This window comes from Mus caroli, chromosome 7, assembly GCF_900094665.2.
Source record: "Mus caroli chromosome 7, CAROLI_EIJ_v1.1, whole genome shotgun sequence".
Taxonomy (NCBI): domain Eukaryota; kingdom Metazoa; phylum Chordata; class Mammalia; order Rodentia; family Muridae; genus Mus; species Mus caroli.
This window is the reverse complement of record NC_034576.1, coordinates 34844514-34858401: the sequence shown is the minus strand read 5'-3', so window position 1 is coordinate 34858401 and position 13888 is coordinate 34844514. Positions and strand designations below refer to the sequence as shown.

Genomic DNA, 13888 nt, shown 5'->3' with positions numbered 1-13888 from the left:
TCGAGGCCAGCCTGGTCTACAGAGTGAGTTCCAGGACAGCCAGGGATACACAGAGAAACCCTGTCTCAAAACAAAACAAAACAAAACACCCAAAAACTACATACGCAATAAGATTTTATCACGCAAGCTGGGCATGGGGGTTCACACCAAAACCCCAAGCCTTGGGAAACTGAGGCAGGAAGATTATCATGAGTTTGAGGAGAGTCTACATTACAGTATGAAACTCTGCATCAAAAAGGGTGAGCTGCTGAATCTGCCACACTAATTATTGCATGCATTCTCTAAAACGACTGTAAGTTTTGTACATTTGTCCCAGCAAACCTGTTGGCATGTTTGCTGTTCACTCTTCCTCTTCAGCAACCGGAAAAGGCACGTGTTTGTGAGAAGCCCCACTGTGCAGTGGAACCGACTGTATATCAGGCCTTTTCTAATTGATTCAGTAGGAAGCTGGGTACATAAAGGACTCTGTGGGGTGGGGGGTTGGGGGTATAACATTATGTCATCTACACACACTGTCCTCATTTCAAATACTAAAAGGCAGTAAACTGCGGCCTAGTGTGCTTTTTGTGAACACTAAATTGCAGCTTCCCATGTATACGACTTCCCACGTCTCCCTGACTTTCTCAGCTCAAGCCTGCAGTTTTATACTTTCTGAAGACAGGGTGTCAGTATGTAGCCCCGGCTGGCCTTGAATTCACAGACACCCACCCACTCCTGCTTCCCAAGTGCTAGGATTAAAGGTGTGTGCCACCATCCTTGTTCAGGGCTGTAGTTGTAAATCTACTCCTAAGTCCACACTCTTGTCTGCTCTGCTGTAGAGCTTAAGTCTTTTCTTTTTAAAAAGATTTATTTATTATTATATCTAAGTACACTGTAGCTATCTTCAGACACTCCAGAAGAGGATGTCAGATCTCATTATGAATGGCTGTGAGCCACCATGTGGTTGCTGGGATTTGAACCTAGGACCTTCGGAAGAGCAGTCGGTGCTCTTAACCGCTCAGCCATCTCTCCAGCCTTAGAGCTTAAGTCTTAACTGTTGCTAATTCTTTCAACGAGGGAGATAAGAAAATGAAGGTGACTGTTGAGAAATGTCCTTTGTCAGTTATTTTTTTTTAAAGCTAGGTCATAGCCCCTACCGTGTAATCACTCACCTCCTGGAGGGAACGTCCTGCAAGATCGGGCACACTTCTATCCCTTCCCATAGTCTCCCTGGATGTCCTCTCCCTGAGATGCAAGACAAACCAAGTATCAATCCAAAACAAAGTGAAATATCTGGGTAATGACATAAAGCCTGCTGGCCACTAGATGGCAGCATTGCGTGAGCAGTTAAAGCCACACATATCCTAGAATCATATTCCCCCCACCCCCCACCCCCAATCCCACCCCACCCCTGGGAAGCCAACCACAGGGTCTAAACCCAGTCAACTTGAACTAGATACTTACTGGAACCGACCCCCTGGGTTAATGAGGCAAAACTGTCTCCTAAGAGGTTCCTCTGGCAGGTTGTACATTTTGGGGTTCCCTGTTAGTAAAACAGCAAAACACCTGAAAACTCCATAAATAAAGGTGACTTCACAACATACACACACACACACACATAAATAAAGGTGACTTCACAACACACACATAAATAAAGATGACTTCACAACATATACACACACATACACATAAAGGTGACTTAACACACACATAAATAAAGATGACTTCACAACATACACACACACAGACATAAAGGTGACTTCACAACACACACACACAAATAAAGGTGACTTCACAACATACACACACACACACATAAAGGTGACTTCACAACACACACACACACATAAATAAAGGTGACTTCACAACATACACACACACACATAAAGGTGACTTCACAACACACACACACACACATAAATAAAGGTGACTTCACAACATTACACACATACACATATACTAACACACATACACACACACATTAACACAAACACACACACCTTCAAACACACATACATACACTCACACACATTAACACACACACACACACCCAGAAAGCATCACCTACCCATTAATTTCCAAACAGAGTGTAGTGGCTATTCCTGGTGTCAACCTGACTATATTTGGAATGAACTACAATCCAGATTGGAAGGCTCACCAGTGACCCTTATCTGGGGGCTTGGAGATAGAAGTTTAAGATTAAATCTCCGCGTTCAAGGTCATCTGGGATTAAAGGTGTGGTGGAACACACCTTTAATCTGGGCTACACCTTCTGCTGGAGACAATATAAGGACATTGAAAGAAGGGGAGTCTCGCTCTTGCCCCCTCGCCTGCTTGCCGTGTTAGAGCCTTAGACTTCCATTCACAGCTACTACTGAACCATGGTTGGGACTTGGACTTCATCAATGAAATCCTTTACTGAACCATTGTTGGGAATTGGACTGCAGACTGTAAGTCACCAATAGATTCCTTTACTATATAGAGACAGACTATCCATAAGTTCTGTGACTCTAGAGAACCGTAACTAATACACAGAGGGAGGTTGAGAATTCACAAGCACTTACATTTTCTCCGGATCTCGACAGTCACATAACCCTCGTGGTCTGTCTCCTCGACGCTGTCTAGAGACGCAACACAGCCTGGCACTACCTGCAGCAACTCCATTATTTTTGAGTCCTACAATTTAAAAGGGACTGAGTCAGTAAGTTGTTTAAATATTTTCTCTGCAGATTATCCTTCGGGTTCCCACTAAATGTCAGTATTCGTGTGACTGAACCCCTCCTTAAGTATCTCCGCAACAACAAAACAACAATAAAACCACGTCAGGGTCCCATGACGTGGCTCCTGTTCCAGCACCTGAGGCAGGGCAGTGGCTTGAGTGCAGGAGTTCAAGCCTGGGCAACAGGGAAACTGTTTTGAAAAAGAATTCCGCTCTTCATTTAGAAGCTCTGACCTGCACTAGGATTCCCCAGCCTGCACATCCCTACTACACACACTCGGGGGGGGGGGGGGGGGTAAGCACAGTAGGGCTGTTACTATGTGGCTACCAGGAAGCTGGATCTGCAGTAGAACACACGCAGCATCATTTATCTTTGAGAAAGGAGCAAATGAAACATTAAACATTATCTGTTAAGTACCGTCAACCCTCACAGACACTTCCACCCAGTCAAGGGACACCTAAAATTCACCAACACAGTTTCTTAAAAAGTATACCCAATCTCTAGATTGAGACAATATTTGAAAGTTTTTCTTCTTGAGGTACTAGGGATGGTACCCAGGACATTGTACATGATGGGCAGTGGCTCTACCCCACCCCAGCTCCTCACTGGGGGATTCCAGGCAGGGGCTCTACCACTGAGCCACGCCCCCAGCCCCTCACTGGGGGATTCTAGGCAGGGGCTCTACCACTGAGCCACGCCCCCANGGGGATTCTAGGCAGGGGCTCTACCACTGAGCCACGCCCCCAACCCCTCACTGGGGGATTCTAGGCAGGGGCTCTACCACTGAGCCATGCCCCCAACCCCTTACTGGGGGACCACACCTTCCAGCCCCTCACTGGGAGTTCTAGGCAGGGGCTCTGCAGAGCCCTGCCTTTGGCCTTAAAATTAAATAGGCATATAGTTAGATTGGATTTATAGTGACTTTAACATCCTATTGGGTTATTTGGAGTTTAAAGCCAAGATTCACCTTCATGAGAGGAACAGAGGAGAGCAACTTTCTTTCTCCACGATTAGCTCCAGAGAGAGTAGTAAGCTGGGGAATCCGAGGGATTTAAAACCCACAGCTAAAACTCTCCATTATGCTACAGGGCTGGTAAACCGAGAACGATGTGTAACCTGCAACTTATCAGATGTGACAGCAGCTGTGTGCACCACGCCAAGGCGTCTAAAAGTAGCAATTCATAGGTGGTCCACGTTCCCTTAGGCCTTTGAAGCTACCCCAGGAAGAGCGAGCACTGGCACGTCGAGCATGCCCCGCCAGGTGACAATGACAAGGATCTAGCCCTGCCTGTGGACGTCTGGCCCGCTCACTTAGCTCAGCACGGAGCACCAAAGGCCTGGCTCTTGTGATCACCCATCTGATTTGAACACAAGGAACCCAGTGTGCTTCAGGAAGCATGGAGCTGCCTCCTCAAGCGCGCTCCCTCACCTGCTCAGCACAGTCCACCGCCGTGTACTGCCTCTTGTTCAGGATGTCAACCGACGCCCCGTAGAACAGAAGCAGCTCCACCACCAGGGTGTGCCTTCCCATCACAGCCTCGTGCAGGGCCGTGTTGCCTTTGTTGTTGCAAGCATTGATGGAGGCCCCGTGCTGGGGGGAGAAACAGGACAGTACAATCCGTGGGACTGTTCGCTATAGAATGACTTTTTAAAAAATTTCACTTAATGGCAGAGGTACCTGCGTCACACCACACACAGCGGACAGAGAACAACATTTTGGGAGTTGACCTCTCCTCCTGGCTGCTTTTGAGACAGAGTCTGCTCCCTTACTTCTGCTGCTCAACTGAGTGTGAGGACATCTTGCCAATTCCCCTGTCCCCACCTCCTATCCTGAGGTTAGAATACTGGGGCGAGAGCACGAAACCCAGGGCACCCACATTTTAAAAGAGGTTTATTTTTAGTGTATGAATGTTTTGCCAGTATGCATGTATGTGCATTGTGTGTATGCCCTATGGTTTTGGAGGCCACAAAAGGGTGCCAGATACCGTGGAGCGTGGGTGGTTGTAAGCCACTATGTGGGTACTAAGAGCTGAACTTAGGTCCTCTGAAAGAATGGCCAATAAGCCCAGCATGGTGGAACACACTTTTAATCCTAGCACTTGAGAAGCAGGTGAATCTGAGTTCGAGGCCAACCTGGTGTACAGAGTGAGTTCCAGAATAGCCAGGGCTACACAGAGAAACCCTGTCTAGAAAAAGAAGACAAAAAGGAAGAAGGAAGAAGGAAGAGGGAAGAAGAGGGAAGAGGGAAGAGGGAAGGATAAAATAAGAATAGCCAGTGCTCTTAACACCACTGGTCTCACTAGCTCCAGAGCCTGGGTTCCAGGCATGGAATTTAGAATTTAGGTAGTTAGGGTACATGGTGAGACTCTGTCTCAAAAAAAAAAAAAAAAAAAAAAAAAATCTGTTTTTGAGATGGTGTTACTATGTAGCTCAGGCTGGCCTCAAACTTCCTATGTAGCCCAGGCTGGCCTCAAACTCAACTCCTGGGTGTGTGGTTCAGTATAAAATTCTTGGAACTTAGATTTTTTTTTTCTGCCTTTCCCTCCAATTTTTAGGTATGTGTATGCGTGTTTCTTCTTTGTGCATGACTACTTAACAAACAGCCACCAATAACAATCAACAAGTCGCCCTGCCTCTCAGGGCCCTAGCATTTATACACCCTCTGAACTCCAAATGTCACACAATCGCAGAAACTATCTGCGGCTGACAAAATCATGCCCCTGTTAGAGCACGAGACAAATCAGAGTCAGCTGCTGTGGACAGTCTGAAGCAGCTCCATGTCCCACACCTAGGATTAAAACAGAAACGGACTCTTATAATTATATTTCTATGTTTTTTAAAGAATCCAAAATTCCAAAATTCTCATTACATTTCCTCCTTTCTGTTTCAAGCCGTAAATTACGCTGGATAGCGGGAAATCATGAACAGAGACATTTTCTATGAAATAAGTGCTTTTCGGACCAGTGGCCAAGGTGCTCAGTTCTAATCTTTATCAATTTTGATGGGATCCACAGCTTTCCAATCCCTGTGGAGATATAAACAGATCCACATTCCCAAAGCAAAACCTCCCCGGGCTTCCACTCTGACATTAACACGTCCAGATAGTATACAGGATGATTTAATTCCACAGTTGCTCTGTAACCTGTCTCTCTTTTGCTGAGTGTTAAGGTTTTTCTGTCTGCTTAATGCTCCCTGGCTGGCAAGAGGTGATCGGTTGATACTTTTGCTATGGGGCTTCAAGCCAGGCCCCCAAAGCTGTTTCCCAAAAGTAAGAAATATTCTTGGATATCTCTCTTGGACCTACACTCATTGGTCCAATGGCAGCCCTTGCCACATCGCCTGCACACCCTAGGTGTAGAAGCCTAGGCCTTCTTTCTGGTTTATATTTATAAAAAAACACTGACCTTAGAGATGCCTTGTTCACAATTTTGTTGCTAATGACCAAATTTCCCATAATTAAAGCACCAAATATTTTGAGAGCTGAGACCTTTAGCGGCTTGGTCACCACCTCTGTGCAAATGACTGCAATTGCCACAATTAGGGCACCAGGAATTGTGGGATCTGAGCCCTCTAGCTATATAGCTTGTTCTATGCTATTAGCATGGCACATGTTAGAAGCAATATCAATTTTATCTCTTATCCACTTGTCCATAGGTGCTGCCCATGCCTTTAATGGTCTAGTAACTTTTTTACATTCAATATTGGAATTTTCAACCTCCAAGGACTCTATCAACACCAAAATTCCAAACTCTCACTGCAGGGCTCTGTGATGAGGACCTGGATATAGTTCCCCAGCACCCACAATAGACAGCTCACAACAGCCTGTTTAGCTTCCGTTCCAGGGGACCTGGCGCCCTCTAGTGGCCTCTGTAGGCATTGCATGTACATGGTATACATACATGCAGGCAAAACACACATACACAAAAATAAAAATCAATCTTTAAAAAAGCATAAACACAAAAATTGTTTAAAAGGAAAAAAAAAAGGCCAGGTGTGGCAGGGAGGGATCTTACCTGTAGCAACAGCGCAGCGACTTCATGGTGGCCGGCAGAGCAGGCACAAATGAGGGGTGTGTTCCCACTGAGGTCCTTTTTATTAGGCTTTGCATTGGAATCTAAGAGACATTTTGCCACCTGGTCCAGAGAAGAAAAACTTCAGTGTTAATGATAACTCAGGAAAAGAAATCTCTCCTCTCAGGTGAAATGGGCCCTCTGGAGCATGAATTACTGGGGGGGAGGGGGGGCGACTCTCATCTGTGAGGGGCCTGCTTTGTGCCCACAATGCACCAGGCACTAGGGTCAACATACGGTGGGAAGCGGTCTGCTGGACATCTAAGACAGATGCAGGCTGGAGACATGGTCCTGTCTTTAAAACCCCACAGTGGAACTTCTCAAAGTCATACACACAGACAACTTCCCAAAGAAAACACACTTTAGGAAGCTAACTGGTTCAAAGCCAGATGTGAGGTCACACACCTGTAGTCCCCGCACTCAAGAGGCTGAGGCAGGAGGATGGAAAGTTTGAGAGCAGGCTGAGTTACATTTGAAGACCTTGTCTCAAAACAAAAGTTAGTCACTGCAGACTCTTGAACCGCTATTTAAGGCCTTGATTATGATTTATAAAATACTGAGCTATTTTGCACAGATCTAAAGGTAGTATAGAGACCAGCACCTTGGCAAGAGACACACTGTTGCTGGGGTCAGAAACACAGGGATAGCATTACACCACCCAGCCTGAAGGGTAGTGGAGAGGGGCACTGGTACCAGGCCCCAGGCCAGGGGGTTCCATTGTGGGAAGGAAAGAACTGCTCTGTCCTCAGGGCTTCCCTCAGCACTGCCCCGATGAACCGTCACCAAGTGAGGGTCTTGCCAAAATCAAAGCAACTATTTTGCTACTGGGGAGATGGGGCCCATACCTGAAAGTGCCCCTGCTGGCAGGCCAGGTGGAGCGGGACGGCTTGGCTTGTGTTTCTGGCACCCGAGTAAGCACCGTGCTTCAGCAGGAGGGGGACGAGGTCTGTGCGGCCATGCAGGGCGGCCATGTGCAGGGGAGAGAAGCCGTCCTGGTTGGTCACATTCACACTAAGCCCATTGGCAGGAATCCTGGCTAGTTTCTAGAAAAGGCAGAGGGTGCAAACATATGGCAACAGTATTCAAGAGGCTAGGCTGGGGGTGGGGCGGGGGTGGGGTGATGGGAAGCATCTCTCTGCCCCCACCCCCCAGCTCTTAGGCAAATTTTGGGATCACAGAGGGACCTGGACTCAGCATGGCCCACGAGTGACCTCCCACTTCTTCAGAAGGAGATGAGATAACAAAAAGACTGACTTCTGTATTTCAATAGAGTAAGCCCTCCGCAAGAATGCCTGGATCACATCAGGAAGGAGCCCCAAAGACACAAAACGTAGAAGGGGCACTCCACTCCACGAGGTGCAATGGAGAGAACACCAGGCCTGCTTAATAAATAAGCCTGGGGCGAGGGTGCAGCACACAGGCGCACTGGACACCAACCCTAACTCCACACACGTAAACCGGAAGGCATCACAGTCGCCAAGCCAAGCGATGGTCATCCCGTGGAACAGAAAAGCTGCTCACTGTAGTGCTTGGTAATGTGGCCAGTTGCCAAGGAAACCCACATCAGCATCAGGAGTGACAGAGCCCAGAGCTCAGGAGACAGATCATGGGTCTCCAGGGATGAGGGGACGGGTGGGCGTTCATGAGCATGGAGAACTGACGCACAGACATGACCTCTCTTCGTGACAGTGCTTAGTAGGAGACTATGCACAAAAGTGGGCGGGCGGGCAGCACAAAGCTGTAATCCTAGCTCCTGGGTTAACCAAAGTCATCCTTCACAACAAAGGGGGTTTGAAGCCAGCCTGAGACTAAACAATCAGGGTCCCTAAGTGTTTGCCAAACCTCCTGAAACAGCCAGTACATCATTTCCCTCACACATCACCTTCATTTTTATTCCTGAAACTGCCTTCTTATCCCTGGCGGTTTTAAAGTTCTGCTAAGAGGACAGTGGTCAGGGAGAAAGCAGACAAAATGGCGGGCAGTGTGGAGCATCTCACTGAGAACAAACAGTTAACCATCTGAGTTAAAGGTTGGGTCTCACTGTATGTAACTCACACCTCAAGAATAAAAATAATAACATGAATGAAAAAGAGGGCTGGAGAGATGGCTCAGCAGTTAAAGGCACCGGCTGCTCTTCCAGAGGATCTGAGTTCAGTTCCCAGCACCCACATGGCAATTCACAGCCATTAACTCCAGCTGCAGGGCATCTGATGCCCTCTCCTGGGCTTCATGGGCACTGCACACGTGAGGTGCATTTATAACCATGCAGGCAAAACACCCACATGCATAAAATCAAAATAAAGCCTGGCATGGTGGTGCATACTTTTTAATCCCGGCACTCATGCGGCAGAGGCAGGCAAATCTCTGTGAGTTTGAGACCAACCACCCTGATCTACACCTGATCTACATAAATGACTTCCAGTCAGGGCTATGTAGTAAGACTCTGTCCCATTAATGAATGAATGAATAAACAAATAACTGGTGAGTTGAAAATGACCAAAGAAGAGCTGATGCTCTCAGCCCTCACCTGACTATTCAGTCACTCTGGGATGCCTGCATCAATCATGAATTACTTAAAGCAAAGGACTTCCTAGGCCAGAATAAAAGAAGCTGCCTCCCACCCCATCCTGCCCCACAGACACAGGCAGAGCCAAACCTGAGCTGGAGCACACTTGGGGCACTGGCATAAGGGGTGACAGAATTCAAGATCCACCGTGCTGATGGCGTCTTCCACATCGTCTAGCTCATCCTCCGTCCACTCCAAAAGGTATCGTACCTGGTGGCGGGCAATGAGGAGAAACGGGAACTTCATTATTCTGATGCCTTTACCAGCAGCGCACACACTTCCGAAATCAGCTCCCTTGACCACTGCTGTCACTGATGAAGAGCATTTGTTCCTCAATAAATCTACACTCCACCTGTGCTCCACCTGGGGAGCATAGAAGGATCAACCTATCATTTTCTAGCATCTTTGAGTCTTTGCCCATCTTAAGAGGAGCAGACTGAAATGCCTGGAGGGCAAGCTTTTAGACCCTGGCCCTGAGTCCACACTCCCATGCCACCTAACTAGGTGTGATAGTTTCTAATATGCTCGGCCCAGGGAGTGGCACTATTAGAAGGTATGGCCCTGTTGGAATAGGTGCAGCCTTGTTGGAGTAGGTATGTCACCGTGAGGGTGGGCTATAAGACCCTCATCCTAGCTGCCTGGAAGTCAGTCTTCCACTAGCAGCCTTCAGATGAAGATGTAGAACACCTGGATGCTGCCCTGTTCCTGCCTTGATGATAATGGACTGAACCTCTGAACCTGTAAGCCAGCCCCAATTAAATGTTGTCTTTATAGGACTTGCCTTGGTCATGGTGTCTGTTCACAGCAGTAAAACTCTAAGATACCAGGTCAACCCCAGATCCTTCCTTGACACCCAACAGAAACTTCGTGATGAGTCCTCATGCTGTGTTCCAGAGCACACGAGAATCCCTGACCCCACACCACGGGACCGTTAGCACTACACGCCAGCACAAAGGGCCAAAGCAAAGAAACTTCCAGGCAGGATATGCTGAGTTCCAGCATCCACTAGTTATTAGGACCTGAAACTTGTGCAGTGGCCCAAACCTGCAATTCCATCCCTCCAGAGAACTGCAAGTTCGAGACCAGCCTGAACTGCATAGTAAGATCCTGCCCCTCCCCCCAAAGAAAATTATCAGTAAGAGTTCCTCTGAGAAAGAAAGCATCCACAGACATGCGTTCGTCAGCTTCCCTGCAGGTCTTCAGGGGTCAGCATATGATGGTAGAGCTTGTGGGGTCCCCATCAATGCCAAGCCTCTTGTCCCCCAGATCCCATACTGGGGTGGCAATTACAAATCGGCCAACTCAGATCTCAAGACAGGGTAGGAACAAGATTGACAAGTGGCCTTGAAAGGGGTCTTGTGACAGACCAAGGTCAGTCTCAATAGTGACTCAGGGCACTGCCTAGGGTGCCACTGGCCACCCCTTCCATAAGTGGCCTGAACCCCATCGCAGCGGGAAACAGAGCACATGGGTCAAGACCTGGTCTGGTCTTTGCTTGCTGCACAGACTATGTATCAGGCTCCCACAGTGGCCTTCAAATACCTAAAGAGCACTGGAACACTGGGTTTTCCAGAGATGCTCTCGTGAGAGGACCAGCCCAGCAGCAGCTAGGTGCAGACTCCTGTGTCTTCCAGAGAGCCGTGTGTCATTCTGATGGAATGACATCAGCCTCTGAGACAGGCTTATATATGGCAACTGGTGTACATTTCTTCTGTCCCAGAGTCTACAAGATGAGACCCTATTTACCACCTCTGTAATGAATGGTTTGAATCTGAAATCTCCCATGCAGGCTCTGGGCTGGATGTCTACACCTCAGCTAACAGTGCTGCTTCAGGAAATGCTAGAAACTACCAGCGGTGTGGTCTAGCTGGAGGGAGCGGGTGACCTGGGGGTGGGCCTTTGCGGAGGGGTTATATGGTCTCCAGCGCTTTGTTCCCTCTTACCCTGCCTTTTGAAAAACTGTTATTGTATGCATGTTTGTGTGTGCGTGCATGCATGACTGGAGCCTGGACTGGGGGGGGGGGAGGGGTCATATGCGTGCCACAGCACGCGTGTGGAGGTCAGAACAGAAGGCAACTCCGTGATGGGTTCTAGGGATTGAAACGGGTCATCAGGCTTGTGCAGCAAGTCCCTCTGCTCACTAGGCCATCTCATAGGCCCTCTTTCTAGGCTCTTTTTGGCTGTCACAGGATGAAGAAATTCGTCCGCGTCTCAACCACAGTAGTCTTTTGCTCATATGCATGGAACCAGACAGCTCTGGCCAGTTCCCTTAAACCACAGGCTGAAATAATTCTGCTCTCTCCAGTTGTCCTGTCACCATGACAACACAAGGAACAAGCAGGGCCCACGTGATCAACAGTGAAAAGTACTCTTTTTTTTTTAATCCATTGTGTGTGTGTGTGTGTGTGTGTGTGCATGTGTGCACACGGCTCATGAGTATATGAGCATTGCAGGCATGCCTGATGCCTATAGAGGCCTGGAGCTTTTTCAAGACAGTGTTAGCCCTGGCTGTCCTGAAACTCACTCTGTAGACCAGGTTGCCCTGGAACTCAGAGATCCTCCTGCCTCTGTCTCTCAAGTGCCGGGATTAAATGTGTACACCACCGCCACTGCCAGCCTTCCACAATTGCCTCCACCAGCCTTCAGAAAGCACTCTTGAAAGCTATAACGTGCCCTCGGAAGATGACTCATTTAGAGCTCCAGGTTTGCCAAGCCAGGGCATGCTACTTCCAGGAAGCCAAGAGAAACTGTCCATGGGCACCCCCAGGATGACTGCCTCTACCGGCTACTGTTAGTGTGAGTCCCATCCCTGCTTGTGACATCCAAAGCCTTAAGCCTACCGACCCAGGAAGGAGTCCACATACTGCTGCTGAGTTTCATGCAACCCTGGCTATGTCTGCCTCCCTCACGCCTCTCTTTCCCAAACCTTAGTGTGGATTCTTGCCAGCATCACTTTGACTCTCAGAATGGCAATGTCTAGAAGGCCAGGAGCAGGGAGAGGAGGGGCCATGCTTGCTATGCACCTCCTCCCTGGGAAAGCCTACCACCGCCATGATAAAGAACATACAGAAGCTACCACCTTCGATGGGGAGCTTACAGAGAGGCCACATAGCTAGAGACTCAGAGGCAGGAGACAGGAGGAGTACAGCCACTTCCAACGAAGAGCTTGGAACATGTGCTTTCTTGGGATTTTAATCTCAAAATGTCCCACACAGGCTCCTGTTCTGACGCATGTTCACTGGGCTGCTATTCATGTCATACTCTGAAGGCTGTGGAGCCTTTAGCAGTCCGGACCTGGCTATAGAAAGTCCTGTGCTAGGGACAGGCCTCTGGAGGTCACACCCACCCCTGGTTGTCTCTAGTTACCCTTTGCCTCTTGGTCCACCCCATGCGAAGAGCCGCTGTCTCTGCAACGGCAGACTGAACTTGGAAACTGTGAACAAACACTCTTTCTCTTCAGTTCCAAGTGCCAGGCATTTTGTCACAGCGATGAGAAAGACAGTCATCGAAAAACTCACCATTTCTAGATCGCCATCAGCAACTGCCCTTAGAAGCTTTTCTACCTTAATGGAAGGAGAAAGTGAGTCAGGGAAGCGGCTTTAACAATAAACAAACAACAGGGAGACACAGTGTTCTGGAGCCCTGGGCAGCTTTCTGGCTAGTAGCTCGTTCAGTGCCTTTCAAATGTATCCCCCAAATCGTCCATCTAGAACATTCTGAAAGCCGCACGGAACTACCTCCCACGTAACACAGACTGGAGCTGCTGGTTATGTGGGAGGTGAAGTGACAGTGACCTTAACACAATAAGGCTTTCTTCCTTTTGCTTGCTGGCACTGGGAACAGAACCTGGGGCTTTAAGCATCTAGGCAATTGTTCTCCCTGGGAGAGAGACCCCACCCCCACCCCCCAGGGCTCTTCTTACTTTGTATTTCAAGACAGAGTCTCACTGAGTTTTTCAGGCTAAGCCTTGAACGCACAATACAGCCTAAGCAAAGCAAGCCAGGGCAGTCGTCTTCCTGCTTCACCATCCCAAGGAGTCAAGACAAGAGGTTCCTGTCACCAGAGCCAGGTCAGGATCACTTCTGAAGAAGCCAGCCACCCTGATCCTCATACTCAGCTCTCACAGTTTGATGGGTGAGGAGTCTGAGAGTAGACACCCCTTCCCAAGAACAAGTGCAGGTCTCTGAGGGACTGGGTGCTCTGTCAGGGCACATAGTGGCTTTCCTTTCTGTGACTCTGCATAGAGTTCACTGAATACCCCCATCAGGAGAATGCTTTGGAGTGTGAGTGCTGGCTGACCCCTCTAGGGTGGTCAGTGACTCCACAGAGGAGCAACGGAGCCGTAAGGTAATGATCGCCACCTCTGCTGGAGGAGGAGACGGATTGATTGTGCTGGTGCTGAACAAGCATTACAAAGGAAAGAAAAGCTGGGCATGGCAGTTCATGCCTTTAATACTAGCACTTGGCAGAGGCAGAGAGGCAGAGAGGCAGAGAGGCAGAGAGGCAGAGAGGCAGAGAGGCAGAGAGGCAGAGAGGCAGAGAGGCAGGGAGGC

At 48.6% G+C, this 13888-nt stretch overlaps 1 protein-coding gene across 1 annotated transcript in view; it reads right to left on the bottom strand.

Annotated features, from left to right (window-relative positions):
* Positions 1-13888, bottom strand: part of Ankrd27 (ankyrin repeat domain 27) — a 51275-nt gene that overhangs the window by 2041 nt on the left and 35346 nt on the right. The window contains exons 21-28 of the mRNA XM_021167678.1: positions 12854-12898; positions 9426-9545; positions 7615-7812; positions 6713-6832; positions 4129-4290; positions 2544-2655; positions 1444-1522; positions 1152-1224 (exon numbers count right to left, since the gene is read on the bottom strand). Of these exons, the coding sequence (XP_021023337.1) occupies positions 1152-1224; positions 1444-1522; positions 2544-2655; positions 4129-4290; positions 6713-6832; positions 7615-7812; positions 9426-9545; positions 12854-12898 (909 nt within the window). The remainder of the gene's footprint in view (positions 1-1151; positions 1225-1443; positions 1523-2543; positions 2656-4128; positions 4291-6712; positions 6833-7614; positions 7813-9425; positions 9546-12853; positions 12899-13888) is intronic.